The 14,763-nt window shown below is 34.5% G+C and overlaps 3 protein-coding genes across 9 annotated transcripts; 2 read left to right on the top strand and 1 right to left on the bottom strand.

Annotated features, from left to right (window-relative positions):
* The first annotated feature begins 1,956 nt into the window (after positions 1–1,956).
* Positions 1,957–8,180, top strand: LOC104741933 (protein DETOXIFICATION 43-like). Of its 7 annotated transcripts, none has more exons than XM_087451093.1 (13): positions 1,957–2,197; positions 4,618–4,727; positions 4,822–5,192; positions 5,643–5,809; positions 5,904–6,039; positions 6,133–6,229; positions 6,405–6,505; positions 6,784–6,947; positions 7,071–7,142; positions 7,234–7,350; positions 7,466–7,561; positions 7,675–7,796; positions 7,889–8,180. In XM_087451093.1, exons 2-13 carry the CDS (start codon positions 4,645–4,647, stop codon positions 7,947–7,949), a joined length of 1,587 nt encoding a protein of 528 aa, XP_087307219.1. In that variant the 5' UTR covers positions 1,957–2,197; positions 4,618–4,644; the 3' UTR covers positions 7,950–8,180. The 7 variants fall into 7 exon arrangements, with proteins under 7 accessions (XP_087307219.1, XP_010461348.1, XP_087307217.1 ...); XM_010463046.3 differs by having other exon boundaries at positions 5,640–5,809; XM_087451091.1 differs by having other exon boundaries at positions 4,605–4,727.
* A 573-nt stretch (positions 8,181–8,753) lies between these two features.
* On the bottom strand, positions 8,754–10,704 carry LOC104741840 (protein TEEBE). The gene is made up of 3 exons (XM_010462794.3): positions 10,321–10,704; positions 9,660–10,157; positions 8,754–9,450 (listed from the first exon to the last, which is right to left on the bottom strand). Exons 1-3 carry the CDS (start codon positions 10,397–10,399, stop codon positions 8,930–8,932), a joined length of 1,098 nt encoding a protein of 365 aa, XP_010461096.1. The 5' UTR covers positions 10,400–10,704; the 3' UTR covers positions 8,754–8,929.
* Positions 10,705–13,139: 2,435 nt separating this feature from the next.
* On the top strand, positions 13,140–14,535 carry LOC104741745 (DNA topoisomerase 2). The gene is made up of 3 exons (XM_010462692.3): positions 13,140–13,367; positions 13,534–13,574; positions 13,680–14,535. Exons 1-3 carry the CDS (start codon positions 13,298–13,300, stop codon positions 14,286–14,288), a joined length of 720 nt encoding a protein of 239 aa, XP_010460994.2. The 5' UTR covers positions 13,140–13,297; the 3' UTR covers positions 14,289–14,535.
* Positions 14,536–14,763: the final 228 nt, after the last annotated feature.

Raw genomic sequence — 14,763 nt, 5'->3', positions numbered from 1 at the left:
TAGTTTACATAGCTATATAGATTGTGTCTCAAGTTCGGGCTCCATCGAGCGAGATATGATAGATCTTGGGGGGAAATAGCTCGTTTCTCCTTCATAACTCCAACAATCCAATCTGACACTTCAATAACGAGAAGGAACGTGGCAGTCAGTGCACAGTAACGCCCCCAGCTTTTCTTATAGTGGGTTGAGGGAAATAAAAATCTTCGAGTGAAACAAGAGAATTCCAAAGCTTTAATGCGTTTAAAGATTTGGTTCTCCTAAGCCCATAGCCCATAGCTCATAGTTTCATGTTACCAATTAATCAATTCATCTATAAAAACGATAGACCCAATTGCGGATCTAGGTGTATAAAGTTCTTCCCACAATCCCACCTCATTGGCTCCGCTCTTCAAATCCACCCAATAGTTGATTTTTATTATTATTTGAATGATGTGACTATCCAAGATTGGTTTTCTTACAAACTTGGACATCCTACCCTCCTCTTTACGAAGCCACAGAATTTATCTAAATGCGGATTGTATATACAAAAATTGATATATAATAGTTTTTTAAATGACACTAATAAAGCTACCAGACAATATAAAAATAGTGGCTCGTGCCCGATGTGCGTGTAGACATAATGGAGTCATTCTCAAGTGTTGATGTCTTTGTAATTAAATCATTTCCGAGAGACGTCAAGTGTTTTTCTTTTTTTTTTTTTGAACTAAACGTCAAGTGTTTTTCTATGAAATATTTTGAGTCATGGTACACTTGTACTTTTTATGTACTCTTTATAGAATGAATTGTGTGTGTTGTCAAATAATTGCATCTTTTGAAATTAGAGTGCGCACTACGTATAACTAAACGTTAACTTAATCAGAAAATAATATCTAACAATTTCATCCACGAATCCATTTGCATATCCTCTGACAATTATGTTGGAGATGCGAATGATATGATTAACATGCATTTAAGTTTTTAGATGGTAATGATTAATTAAACAGCGGATAGCTTATGAAAGGAGATGATAAGAAACGTGAGGTATCAAATGTAGTTCAATGGGTATCGTGATGGATAAATTAGGTAAGGTGAAGGCGCATAACAATAGAAAGGAACAAAAAAAAAAATATTACTTTTATAAAAAGAATGAGAAAACAAAAAAAAATGAAGGGTAAGTTAATTAATATTTGTTACAATTTAATTGGGAATCCTACGTAGCCCACATTTGTTGTATAAAACTGTTACGTTGATTGTGACTGTTACGTTGAATGTGACTTCAGCCACTACGTCACGTCTCTCATAAGTTTCTCGTTCATCGAATCATTTTGGTTTCAGACACAAATCGAATAAGTTACAAGTGTTTTACTGGATTTGAGCAAGGAACTGACTAATCAATTAACCAAATAATTAATTAATGAAAATTTACTAATTAGATTATCCCTAAATATAAGCAACGTCTGAGAGACGAAAGAGTGAAGCTTAGACGAAGCCGACAAACTATGTCGTATTGTAAAATTAACGTTTTAACATATATTTGCAATTCTGAAAATTTAGATGCATTGTACATACATTTTTTTGTTTTGTAATGAAATGAGCTGTGTATCGTGTTATAGTTTCGATTCATCATTCATATTTCGATTATGAGAAAACGATTTAAAGCAAGATATAAAGACATACTCATTACTGAAAATTATGTTGGTTCATTTTTAACCTGAAAATTATGTTCACACAACATATTCAACATATTACATATACTCAACAATTCGTAAAAAAAGAACGAAAAAAAAAAGAAAAAAAAAAGAAGAAGATTACGCATATTGTTGTCTTATATACAAGAACGTTGTAACTGACATATATTTGCAGTTTCCGCAATTTCCACAAGTAAATTCCCAACTTTTAACAAAAGTTAATATAAAGTAAAAGAAAAGGCAGGATATCCATTGCATTATATATAAAAGCAAAGTTTGGAGAACATATGGACAAAAATAAATATTAATGGAGTGTGTGTATAAATTGGAGCCAAGTGTTGGCACACACTCATTAAATTGAAGCCAAGTACTGGCACACGCCTATATGTTCTCTAAACACTCCTAGATACTCACTGACTGACTACTACTCACGCCTATAAGTTCTCTAAACACTCCTAGATACTCACTGACTGACTATTACTCATCTCAAGTTCACGTGACTACTTATATAAGCGTTGGCTACGTAAAAGGTAAGATATTTTCTCCATATATCTCATAAGTTCTGCGATTTTTTTTAGTAATTGCATATATATTCTCCATCCTACAAGGATATATCAACAAACATGCAGGACAGTTCTTTGTGTATGTAGGTAGTGTGTATGGTTGTATTATATATGAACCGAGGGAAAGAATATAACAAAATATTAGTTGTTAAGTTTATAGAGAGGCTAAAACATAATTTTCATTTCAGATATAATTGAACAGAATTTAGTTTTTCCATGTACCAAAATTATCTTTTTTTTCTTAATTAATTTTCCCAATTTTTTTAGTTCTTACATATTATCTTTCAGTTTCCTATTAATCAATCTTCATCCTCATTTTGAGTCTTTTTATAAGAAGACAATACCAGTATATTATTAGTTTGATATTTGATTACTTCTTAAATATTTTAAGTAATCATTCCAATTTACATATAGAAATATTATTTCTTTTATTTATTAGAAACATAAAAAGCTGGTATAAACACTACAGATTCCTACCACATATATTACATAATCAATTTTTCACCTTTAATATACTTATGTACTGATCTAAAGATTTTAAATTAGTTTTGGGATAATTTTATTTGGAAACAAAAAAGCAAGCTAAACAACAGTAAAATTATAAAATTTCATGTTATGAATTTAATTTCGTCATTAATCACATAGTTTATAAAACGGGTTTTAGCTCTACGATAACTAAGTAATATGTATTATATACTGTTATGAATGGGGGAAGTGGCAATGTTGGTAGTGAAATAGAAATCGATAGCTTGGAAAAGATGGCCTTATCTTGCGGAACAAACAATTACATACACGACACGCACTATATACAACTCACCTGTGTTGGTCTGTGTAGCCATCTTTTATGTTATTGTTTTCCGACTGTCGCCTTCCTTTAGCTAATATTATCTTTCTAAGGGTGTTCATAAATCATAATAGAAAGTTAATTACAGTTTGCTATAATGACCATGACACAAATAATACAAAAAAAAAAAAGATTTTTACACTAGGTACACCAATTTAATCTTAGGTACTTTGAATCGTGATAAAACTAAACGGCCTCTCACCCTCTCTCCCTCCCTAAAAAAGAAAACACCGTTATGCAAGTCTTTTAACAATGCTCCACAAACATGCATGTGTTTAAGTAATGTTACAACTTATATAACTTACTCTTTTCAACGTCCCAATCTTGGAACCGAGGTCCTATGGAAGGAATAATTTCCGTAGTATATGTTACTTTTTTAAAACAACATTACTTTCTTAACATAATTTATGAATATCGGTATTTTCATCAAAATTTTATATTCTTGATAAATTTTGTCTTCCCTTTGTTTTCTAGTTGTACTAAGTAAAACGGCGCTGAATATTTTAACGCCGCTGCCTAAATTATAAATGATATTTTTGTCTTTTAGTTATTTATCGTAAACTGTTTGACAAAAAAAAAAGTTATTTATGGTAAACTAAAATGAAAGTGATTTTTTATTTAAAATGGAAAGAACCGAAAATTCAGATGTGCTTAAAGAAAACTTACAAATTAATTATTCATCATAATGATAAACTATATTTATAGTAATATTGAAATCATATTATCAAAACAGAAAACTATTTCAATTCCATTATATACAATATTAACACAGAATTTTGATTTAACATAACAAAAAAACTTGAAAAAGTCTTTATAACTGCCGAAGAAAAAGAAGCTTTTGAATTATTAAATTAGATGTTATTTAATGATAAAATAACAAATTTTTGGCAACTAGTGAATTTCAATTACTCAAAAAGATTCACTTTTTTAAGTGGAAGATATCAAAAAATAAATGAGGAGTTTAGAAGAAAATAAACTCGTTCCCACTATGATGAATACAAGTAAGAAAACTTTCATGACAACAAAAATTATTTACTCAATAGAAAAATAGAAGACTCTTTCTCTTTCACAGTCAGCTTCAGTACTATAATTTTTGTTAAAGTTCACGAATACCATAGTTTTCCTATTAATTAAACAAACCTTAGAAGTTATTATAATTAACAAGGACAAGCTAATAAGTTATAATGGGATTTTGAAATTAATAGAAGCACATTACGATGTTTATGCCTACCTATTTTTCCTTCAGTAAAAAGAGGAAATTCATATTATTGTTGGTGTCTTTAGTTTAGACGGAAATAAAAAGCAAACCAAAAGATGTTAGGGAAGGAAACCTTTGTTTTCTTCAACAAACATATGAAATAAAAGAAAAAAGAAAGAAATATATATTTTTTCCTTTATTAAATAAGCAAAGATATGCATGCTCATTACGTGTCTATAAATACAAATACATTTGTACATGGAATCTACTATAAACGTTCCCTTTGCTTCTCCGATTCTTCGAAACACTTAAATGATATTTTCAGACTCAAGCAATTAATTACAGAGGCAGTTACGCAAGAATAAAATATCGATGACGGAAAATGGTGATCTTGCTACAATTCCAACCAGCGTGAGCAAGCCAATCCCAATTCTGGTTGTCTTCACAGATTTAAGGTGCGTGTTTATGTATTTATGATCATGGTGACGAATATTTTATAAGAGGTGTTTCATCCTGATAACACTTAATAATTCATATGAAACTGCTCAGACATGTATTCAGTCTGGATACAATCGGGCGAGAGATCCTAGGCATGGCGTTTCCAGCAGCTTTGGCTTTGGCTTCTGATCCAGTCGCCTCTCTAATTGATACCGCTTTTATCGGGCGTTTGGGAGCGGTTCAGCTAGCGGCGGTCGGAGTATCCATTGCCATATTCAATCAAGCTTCTAGAATAACGGTATTCCCACTTGTGAGCATCACAACTTCGTTTGTGGCAGAGGAAGACACGATGGAGAAGATGAAAGAAGAAGCAAACAAAGCCAATCTTGTTCATGCAGAAACTATACTTGTTCAAGATTCCTTGGAAAAGGGCCTTTCTTCACCTACAAGTAACACTCCCAACCAGCCACAGCAACCACCTGGTAAATTCCCCAAATCATACTATCTCACTCAACATTGATCAGAACTTTATAAAAGTTTGGAATTGGTTATTATTATTTTTTTTCTTTTTTTAATTCATGTTCAGTTTATGTCGGCATTTTTAAATTAAACCATATTTCTAACCTTTGTTGTCAAAAAAATAAAAATAAATGAAACCATATATTCTTCGTATCCAAAACGGAATTTTATGTTTTATTTCTACAAACTACGTCAAACGTAAACAGACTGTGTATATGTTTATGTTTGGTGTATGAGTATAAAATTTGGAAAAAGGGGGAAAAAATTGTAATTCTAAACAGTGCTTTATCAAAACCTATAAAAACCAACACATAAATTATAGCTTTTCAAACAATTGCATCCAAGGTGGTAACTCATTAGTTTGAATTTGTGTTTTTGTTGTTGTTGTTGTTGTTTTTGTTGTGAATTAGTAGCATCGGATACAAAGTCAAACAGCGAAAACAAAGGGAATAAAAAAGGGAAGAGGACTATACGAACAGCATCAACAGCCATGATCTTGGGGTTAATCCTCGGCCTTGCCCAAGCTATTTTCTTGATTTTCAGTTCCAAGTTGCTTCTAGGCTTCATGGGAGTGAAATCAGTGAGTTAAAAGAAATATACATTGACATGCATGCACATAATCTTGGATTAGAACCAAAATAATTGACTAATTTGAGTTGACTTTTTGATAACAGGATTCGCCAATGTTATCACCAGCGCACAAGTACTTGAGCATACGAGCTTTAGGAGCTCCTGCATTGCTTCTATCTCTTGCTATGCAAGGCGTCTTTCGTGGCTTCAAGGATACCAAAACTCCTCTCTTTGCCACTGGTAAAATATATTAACCACTCTATTCTTATAATTTGATATATTACCAGATCGTCACTCTATCTGCTATAATATTTGTCTTGATGCATGAAACAGTCGTGGCAAATCTCATCAACATCGTCCTCGACCCAATCTTCATTTTTGTGCTTCGTCTCGGGACCAGCGGTGCAGCCATTGCCCATGTCATTTCTCAGTAAGAAAAATCACTCAACTTTTTTTCACACATGCAGAATTGATCATTACTGATAATTGCTAGGCTCATATCTTTTTTTTTTCACAACTAAATGTAGACTTATGAACTTTTTTATTTAAAAAAAAGACTTACGAAACTAAAACTAATGTTTGTTTTTTCTTTTGTGTACGTGAAGGTACTTTATGACTCTAATTTTGTTCATCTTCCTCGCAAAGGAAGTTAACTTGATGCCACCAAACTTCGGGGATTTGCAGTTTGGAAGGTTCCTTAAAAATGGTACGTGTGGATGCATATTCATTAAAAGTTGTTTTTCTTGCAGTTATCAAAGCACAAGATCCGTCGTAGGTGCTAGCTACTGCACAGAATCAAAAAAAAACTTTTTTTAATATATTTTTGGGTGAAAGAAAAAATAAATAACAAATCTATGTAGTACTAGAATTTCAATTAAATAAGGTCTGTATTTAAAAAGACTGAATATTTTAAATATAGTCCGATGTCCTTGCAAAGTACAGAAATGTTGATGTGATCTAACAAGTAATATTAAAAAATGAAAGGGCTATTATTGCTGGCGAGGACCATAGCTGTGACGTTTTGTCAGACCTTAGCAGCAGCAATGGCGGCTCGACTCGGTGCGACACCAATGGCAGCTTTTCAGATTTGCTTACAAGTCTGGCTAACTTCTTCTCTTCTCAATGATGGTCTTGCCGTTGCGGGTCAGGTAAAATCCTTTTACTAAATTAATCTCATCTTTAATTTGTAACCCTCGTATACTGTATATAATTAATACGGTTGATCAAGTTGTATATGGAAATGATCATTTGATGTGTCTTTAATCTTATAGGCGATTCTGGCTTGTTCGTTTGCTGAGAAAGACTATACCAAAGTGTCGGCTGTTGCATCCCGTGTTCTACAGGTTCGGTTCAAATCACATTATATAAAACCTCTCTTTAAACAATGAAATAATTGTGTGACTAAAACCAAAAATGAATGAAATTGGTGTGCAGATGGGTTTTGTGTTGGGATTTGGACTGTCCGTTTTCGTCGGATTGGGTCTCTACTTTGGTGCCGGAATATTCTCCAAGGATCCTGCTGTTATTCACCTCATGGCCATTGGAATCCCGGTACTAATAATAACATTAAACAATAACTATACTATTATACAAAAAAAAACATTTTAAAAAGACTATAACTAATAAGATGTTATATATATATATATATATATATATATATATGCAGTTTATAGCAGCAACACAGCCAATAAACTCACTCGCCTTTGTATTGGATGGAGTCAATTTTGGAGCATCTGATTTTGCTTACACTGCATACTCCATGGTACGCACACACCTTCTTTGCTTACATCTGCAATGCTTAATGACCACGTGTTCATTTCACATTTTCTTGAAATTTGACTCTTTTCTTATTATTTGTTAATTCTGACATATCAGGTAGGAGTGGCGGCCATAAGCATTGCAGCAGTAATATATATGGCAATGACCCATGGTTTTATAGGAATATGGATAGCTCTTACCGTCTATATGGCTCTCCGAGCTATCACTGGGATTGCCAGGTATTTGAATTGGGTCCTTAACGGGCCTTTACTATATAGCCCATTATAGTAGAATCAGTCTTTTGACTCGGTTGCTGTTGAATTTTATGCAGGATCGCAACGGGAACCGGACCGTGGAGGTATTTGCGTGGACGATCCTCATCATCTTCCTAGGACTTACTTAGTTTATAAACGAGTTGCATCTTCTCTTCTTTCTTCTTCCTTCTTCCTTTTTGTTTGTTTGTTTCTAGTTCTTGTGTTTTGTTTTCTCATATTTTGTTCGAGAGACCGTTGTCTGTAATAGTTTCACATAAATAATTGGATCAAGAGTACTTTCATATTTTGTTTCTATAATGCAAATTAAGTTATTAATATATGGAGCCCTCGCTGGCTTTTCTATCTAAAGAGAACGTTCTTTGTGTATGGATACATTTGCTTAGACTATATGGTTCAAACTTCAAAGAAGTCTCAGATTCTATAGTTAAGTGTTCATTAAAAAATGGGTTTTATCCTTTTACTAAAGAAAATCTGACCATAGATTTATCTGAATTAAGTCCCAATATTAGGTTCCAAATTCAATTTAAGGAAACCAATAGATTTGTTTGGTTCAAACTTCAAAGAAGTCTCAGATTCTATTATTAGGTGTTGGTTACAAAAATGGTTTTTATCCTTTTACTAAACAAAATATGACCATAGTTATTTTGTTAACTAAAAGACCCAAACTGAGGTTCCAAATTCAATTTAAGAAACCACTAGATTTGTTTTTTCTTGTAATTAGTTCCACTTTAAAAGTATTTTCTAAAGTTTTTCAACTACTTCATATCTTCCACCTTTTTGGTGAATCAATTTTTACACTTTAGTTCACATTAACTTTAATTCAAATTTTCAACTTCGGTGATTGACCAAGTTTTATACTTCAATAGCTAATATAACTATTCATCCTTGCACTTTAAAGTATGTTATAAGATCAAAAACAAGTTTTTGCTCCAACCTACTAATTTTTTGTTATTAACTATTACTCTTGGTTTAACTCAAAACATCTCATATTACAATAATGGGATATATCATTATCCATTTTAACTTGAAGGCTATCACTTAATTCCAAAAGGAGCAAAGAACACAAGATGCAGTCGTGATAAAAGAGTAAACTCGATCTAAGCCACATGAGTAACCACAATCTGATCAATGACAGGACCGCACAGAGATCCAATATCAGTCTTCTTGGTATGGTAATAACCACTGAAGAAAGTAATTCTAGTTCTTGCCTCGACCGCCTTGAAATTGAACTTCGCAGTCTTGACATGACCTCCACCAACGGAAGTGTGTGGCACTTTGAGTGTATCTCTGGCTGCAAAAGCTTCAACCATCATTGATCCATGGCAGTCATTCTTAGCATCTCCAACGACGAAGGAGAGGGTGTAGGTTTGACCAGGTGAAGTTCTAATGACTTGTGCAATGGCACTTTCTTTGCCTGCAACAAGCTCAATCGCAGCTTTACCAAAGGGGACATTGAAGTACTTGGAGTCTATGAATTTCACTGCCTTGAGTGACTCAATGATCCAACCAGGTAAAGGTGATGTGAGATCTTCTTGTTTAGGTGGGAGAAGGACTCCTTGTGTAGAGTTCACGAGTCGGTGAGGACCTTCTTCGAACCCTCCGTTCTTCACCAAGTTTCCTGCACTTGTCGAAAACCCCGAGTTATTACCAAACCGAACCAAATTGAATCTGAACCGGTAGCAAGATTGAACCGAATCTAACTTAAAAGCCAATCTGAATCATATCAAAATTTTAATTGGTTTTCAACTGATTTCGGGCTCTGCTATCCAATAAACCGGAAACTAAAAACCCTAGAAAAGTGAACTGGAACCAAACCGGAGAGCTTACCTTTGATGTACAATGGATGAACAAGCTCTTTGATGGCGACAGCGTCCAACAAAGGACCACAAGCAGGGTCTTCTTGAACTCCAGGATTATGGAAAGTCACAGTAACTTGAGAAGTCTTGGCAACGAAGGCCCAAGCGTACACGTCACCTCCGAAGCTGTTGTAAAGCGTCTGAAGCGGCAAGTCACCGGACTGAGGAGGCACAGAGACTCGAAGAACCTCGTCTTGTGCACAAGTTCTCGACGCACCGAACGTGAGCGCGTAGAGAGAACCTGGTTTGACTTGTAGGTTCTGAGAGATCGTGGCTTCGTTTCCGAGCCTCACGGCGTGAACACCGTGAGCAACAGGGAAATACATACCTCCCGGTTGAGGACCACCGGCGATGTACTCGACGAAACCGGTGATTTCCCATTCGGGCAAAGCGGTTTTGCCGAGGAGAACTGTTTTTTTCATGTCGGTTTTCTTTGGTGACTCTTCGAAGTTTCCATTACGAAGGTACCCTGAAGAAGAAGCAAACAGAGAGAAAGAAATCTTAGATCTACATACAAAGAATGAATCTTTTTGATCCAAAAACACCAAATCTTGATTTAGAATGCTAAGCAGAGAAGACCCATCTTCCCAAAACCAAAGCAAACCAGAGAGAATGTGATTTTACATATATACCTTCATAAGCAGGAGCTCCAAGAGCAGCACCACAGATGAGTAGCAAGATAGGTAGAATAATGGCTTTAGGAACCGCCATTTTTACTCTTTTTTCTTCTTCCTCAAAGAAGAGTGAGTGAGAGAGGAGCTTCAGAGGAGAGAGAGAATGAAAGGGTTCAAAGAATTTGAGGAAAACTATCTCGAGATGCTACGACTTTATACAAGAAAAAGTGAAAAGGGGATTAAACGCGACTGGGACAGAGAGAGAGAGAGGAAATCACGTAGAAAGAGGTAATGGTAATGGGACCACATTGATGGATTTTGTCTGTCTGTCTTGCTGAACTGAAACCGACTTCCTCCTTAATTGATGCTCTCTAATCTCGTATCGGCACTTGTGCCCTTTCTTCCTTCACTCTTCCCACAATCTTGTTTACTTGAAGAAGATAGAACTAATATTTACTTGGATTCTATAGTTTTCTATTGGTAAATTTTGTAAGGATTGTTAACAATTATTGAAACATGTTATTGATACCATAAAATAAAGCAATTTACATTACAATTTTCTTCATTGATACCATATGTTTCGTCACAACAAAGCTAGCTAGTGGGAGTAGTCTTCTTCGATGGTAAAACTATCTTGGAAATGTATTAGTAAAAAGCGTAGACAAATGGCTGATGTCAAAAAATCATCGATCCGATAACTTTTGAGATTTTCCACCATTCAAGTAACTAACTAACGGAGCCAAAAACAATGATGTCAAGTTTTATTAAAATGAAAAAAAAAACCGACTAAGTTTTATGTTTGTTTGTTTACTTGTTTTAGAAACACTAATGGAGTATTTAGTAAACTTTTAAGTCGGTAACAGAGCCATAACAGAATTCTTATTCTCAAAACTTCACTACCGAATAGTACATGCATTATATGCTATAACATGAACTTTTTACCCAAAAATACGCGTTTTATAAAAACAACTGTTTTAATGTCTAACTTAGTTTACAAATCTCAAAACATCAATAATGAACAACCAAGTCACAAATCAGATTTTTTTTTTCTGAAATTGTCTATACTTTGAGAATATCGTATTAGGATTGTACAAGATTTCATCAGATTGTGGGATTTTTAGTTGATCTGCTTAAAACGGGAGTTGCGGCAGATGCAACTGTAATCATGGAGAGCTAGAGAGAGAGTAAGGGTGTAGACAATTTCTGGCTTTGGCTGGTTCCAACAATTATTGGAAATTTTTAATATCTATACAAAATCAGAGGCATGTGCAATAATACTATTATGACTATAGGTTTGTTATATAGTCAGCGACCGCATGTGACTATCAGCTGAATAAATTGTGTAAACACATCACTAAGTTACGTGTTGTGTGGGTCCTTTTGCGTTTTTCTATCTACTGATGTTATCCACTCGATGCCTTAACAGCCCCATGCGGTCGCGATTGCTCCATGTTTGCCAATTTTATTAATTACGAATGGTTATGTTTTCTTCCCTCACTTGCAGCACTTTTTATTTCATCGTATTATATCGTTGGAACCATATAGAGATGCTAACATATCACTATTGCAAACACACTAACACTAGATATGTTATTAGACATGTGTTTCGTTCGGAATTATAATAAACCTTAGGAAAAGAAATATTGTTGTAAGTTATTTAATTAATATAATCAATTTAATTTAGTAGTTTCTGATAAATATTAGTAAATAAACTAAAACCAAAGATGAGTCTAAAGATTCTTTTACCTCACAAAATTAAAATTGAGGACACTTTGTAGTTTGTACACTGAGTAAATTGAGTAATCAAACCCCAACCATATCCATTTATTCGTATGGGACTTTAGGACCAGATTCTATTTTTTTTTTAGCACATCTAACATCAAATGTGGGCCTTTTTAAACAAAAGTTTTTAAAATGAATAGGCTATGTGAGTGTGTGGTATAAGTTATATACCGTATTAGGCGTGGGCATTTGGGTGTTCGGGTCGGGTTCAAGTTCGGGTAATTTGGGGTTGGATTTTTCGGGTTTACTAATATAGGATCCGAACAGGTGTTCATATAATTTCGGGTTGGGGTCAGATTCGGTTCCTATTGGGTTCGGATTATTTGGATATTGACTTTAAGAAACCTGTAATGTATCCAAAGTACCCACAAAAACCTGAAATGTACCTACAAAACCCGAAAAACCTGAAATATAACTGTACAAACAGTTGTATAATCTAACAAATTCAATAAAAAACAATGAACTCTTAAACAAATGAAACTGAGTATACCATGTCTCGCAAAACAATTCAAACCACATATCATGTCTAAGCATCCCAACAAAGAAAAGCATGACTTAAAATCTTAAACAAATGAAACTGATAATGATAAACTGATAATACTTGTCTAGTGAAAGAAAAAAGAAAGAAAGAAAGAAAGATTTGGTGAAACGGTTTGATGAAAGCAAATCATATGTGATAATGTTAGGGATATCGTGTATAATTGTTCTCGGGTAATAAACAGGTATTTTCGGTTCCTCGGGTTCGGGTCGGGTAATACCCGATACATGTGGTTATTTGAAAACGAAAATCGGTTGGTTATTTAGACAGAATCGGTTCGGGTCGGGTTCAGTTATTTCGGGTCGGAGTCATATTCGGGTATTTCGGGTCAGTTTATTTGTCCAGACCTATACCGTATAACCTAGTTTGAAGGAAAACAAAAAAAATATTCTTCCAAGAGTTTAAAAAATCTTATTAGTTATATTTTTAGACTACTGTCACACAATCATCAAAGATTTGTTAGTAAATTCATCACCTATAAAGTTATAAGAATGGATAAAAGTTTTGAGCCCAAAATACCTCACAGTAAGCTGGCCCAAAACCAGTTAGGAGTCCAAATATTTTTGTTTTCGACTCTCTCTCGTTTAGTTTGGCTGGTCGAAAAAGATTCTTCTTTCAGTTCCAGTTTCTCCCAAGTAGAGAACCCTAATTTCTACCTTCTGACGTGTCCGAAGCATGGCAACGATGAGGATTTTTAAGGAGCTCAAGGATCTCTTGGAGGATCCTCCTTCAAATTGCAGTGCAGGTAAATATTTGTTTTTTGTTTTTTTTTTTTTTTTCTAGGCTGATTTTAATGGTGGTTCTGAGGTCTGAATTGATAAACAAATCGAGTCTTATTGTTCTAAGGATCCAAATGGTTCAGTATCTTCTGTATGATATACTACTAATTGATCCCACCTTGTTTGTTGCAGTCCTTGAAGAGCTCAAGCTTGAATACTGTGAGCTGAGAAGGGTTAGAAAAATCTTATAACTTTTTTTTGGTTCAGTCAGTTTATAAAGGTTTTAGTTATTCTGGTCTTCTTAATAACATTAGCTGTCTTGTGAAAAATGTATACAGAGAATTCAGATAAAGAAGTTGGAACTTGAGAAACTGAAACTAGAAAACAGATTGAGGTTTGTTAGTGGGGAAATCACTGTGGACAATAGGGAGAAAGCTGATCTTTGTCAGGAGTTGAGACAGAGAGGATTCACACCATTTCCGAACAAGGCCAAGCCTGCTGGTCATTTTGATGCAGATGAAGAATTTGACGATGAGTTGCTGATACTAGAAAACAAGGTCAAGTTTATTGGCGGAGTAATCAGTGGAGAAATCATAGTGATTGATAAGAAGAAAGCTCATCTTGTTCAGGAGTTGAGGCAGAGAGGATTCACACCATTGGGGAAGAAGCTTGTCGAAGGTGCTGTTGCTGGAACATCTGACGCAGCTGAAGAATCTGAGTATGGTTACTTATTGGTATTGGCTAGTAAAACAATGCCTCAAGAGAAAGCTGAGCAGTTCTTGGCAGAAGCTGATGAGCCAGACCTTGAGTCTCTTGACATGGATCTGCAGAGACTTGAATTCAACGATGCTCAAGGTGACAAAGAGAGAGAAGCAGCACAAATCAATATCAGGGGCCAGTGCTGGAGCTTCAGCATGTGCACCAGAGAAGACTCTATCTATGGATGAGGAGGTGATGATCATCATGATCAGCAGATGACTTGGGATAAATATATTAAAAATAAGGACTAAGTGTTTGATGGATAGTAAGAGTCAGTTAAATGAAGTATCTATAAGTGATTAGTGGAGAAGTATTTGGTTTAATGACATTAACATGTTTGGAACAAAGCTACCGTTTAAGCATTTGGTCTCTCATCTTATTTGGTTGTTGATTGAATTGATGAGTCTACACGTGAAAGAAATATTTTATGTGTCATTTGTTGTTAAAATGTCACCAATCACCACCATCCGCGTCTGTTGTCAATATAATAAATTTACCAAGTCAAAAGTTTTTTTTATTGCTCTACTACTCTAGTTAAGCAAACATATCTCATCTATACTGTAATTGAGAAACTCCAAAGTTGAAAGAACAGAGTTGGGAGTGTGACGACGTGGATGCATTTAATTGGAGGAGTCAACAAGAGTACTCTTTCGGGTTTCTTTG

Source organism: Camelina sativa, chromosome 1 (assembly GCF_030686135.1).
Source record: "Camelina sativa cultivar CO46 ecotype springtype chromosome 1, ASM3068613v1".
In the NCBI taxonomy this organism is placed as follows: domain Eukaryota; kingdom Viridiplantae; phylum Streptophyta; class Magnoliopsida; order Brassicales; family Brassicaceae; genus Camelina; species Camelina sativa.
Note: the sequence above shows the minus strand (reverse complement) of the source record. Positions and strands in the feature narration are given on the sequence as shown.

Bases quoted from the DNA above. Each gene is read 5' to 3' on its own strand.
- LOC104741745 (XM_010462692.3), top strand. From the start codon at position 13,298: ATGGCAACGATGAGGATTTTTAAGGAGCTCAAGGATCTCTTGGAGGAT. The intron at 13,368-13,533 runs GTAAATATTTGT...TGTTTGTTGCAG, and splicing joins TCCTTCAAATTGCAGTGCAG to TCCTTGAAGAGCTCAAGCTT. The intron at 13,575-13,679 runs GTTAGAAAAATC...AAATGTATACAG, and splicing joins AATACTGTGAGCTGAGAAGG to AGAATTCAGATAAAGAAGTT.
- LOC104741933 (XM_010463046.3), top strand. From the start codon at position 4,645: ATGACGGAAAATGGTGATCTTGCTACAATTCCAACCAGCGTGAGCAAG. The intron at 6,948-7,070 runs GTAAAATCCTTT...TTAATCTTATAG, and splicing joins GTCTTGCCGTTGCGGGTCAG to GCGATTCTGGCTTGTTCGTT. The intron at 7,351-7,465 runs GTACTAATAATA...ATATATATGCAG, and splicing joins TCATGGCCATTGGAATCCCG to TTTATAGCAGCAACACAGCC.
- LOC104741840 (XM_010462794.3), bottom strand. From the start codon at position 10,399: ATGGCGGTTCCTAAAGCCATTATTCTACCTATCTTGCTACTCATCTGT. The intron at 10,158-10,320 runs GTATATATGTAA...CTTCTTCTTCAG, and splicing joins TGGAGCTCCTGCTTATGAAG to GGTACCTTCGTAATGGAAAC. The intron at 9,451-9,659 runs GTAAGCTCTCCG...CGACAAGTGCAG, and splicing joins TCATCCATTGTACATCAAAG to GAAACTTGGTGAAGAACGGA.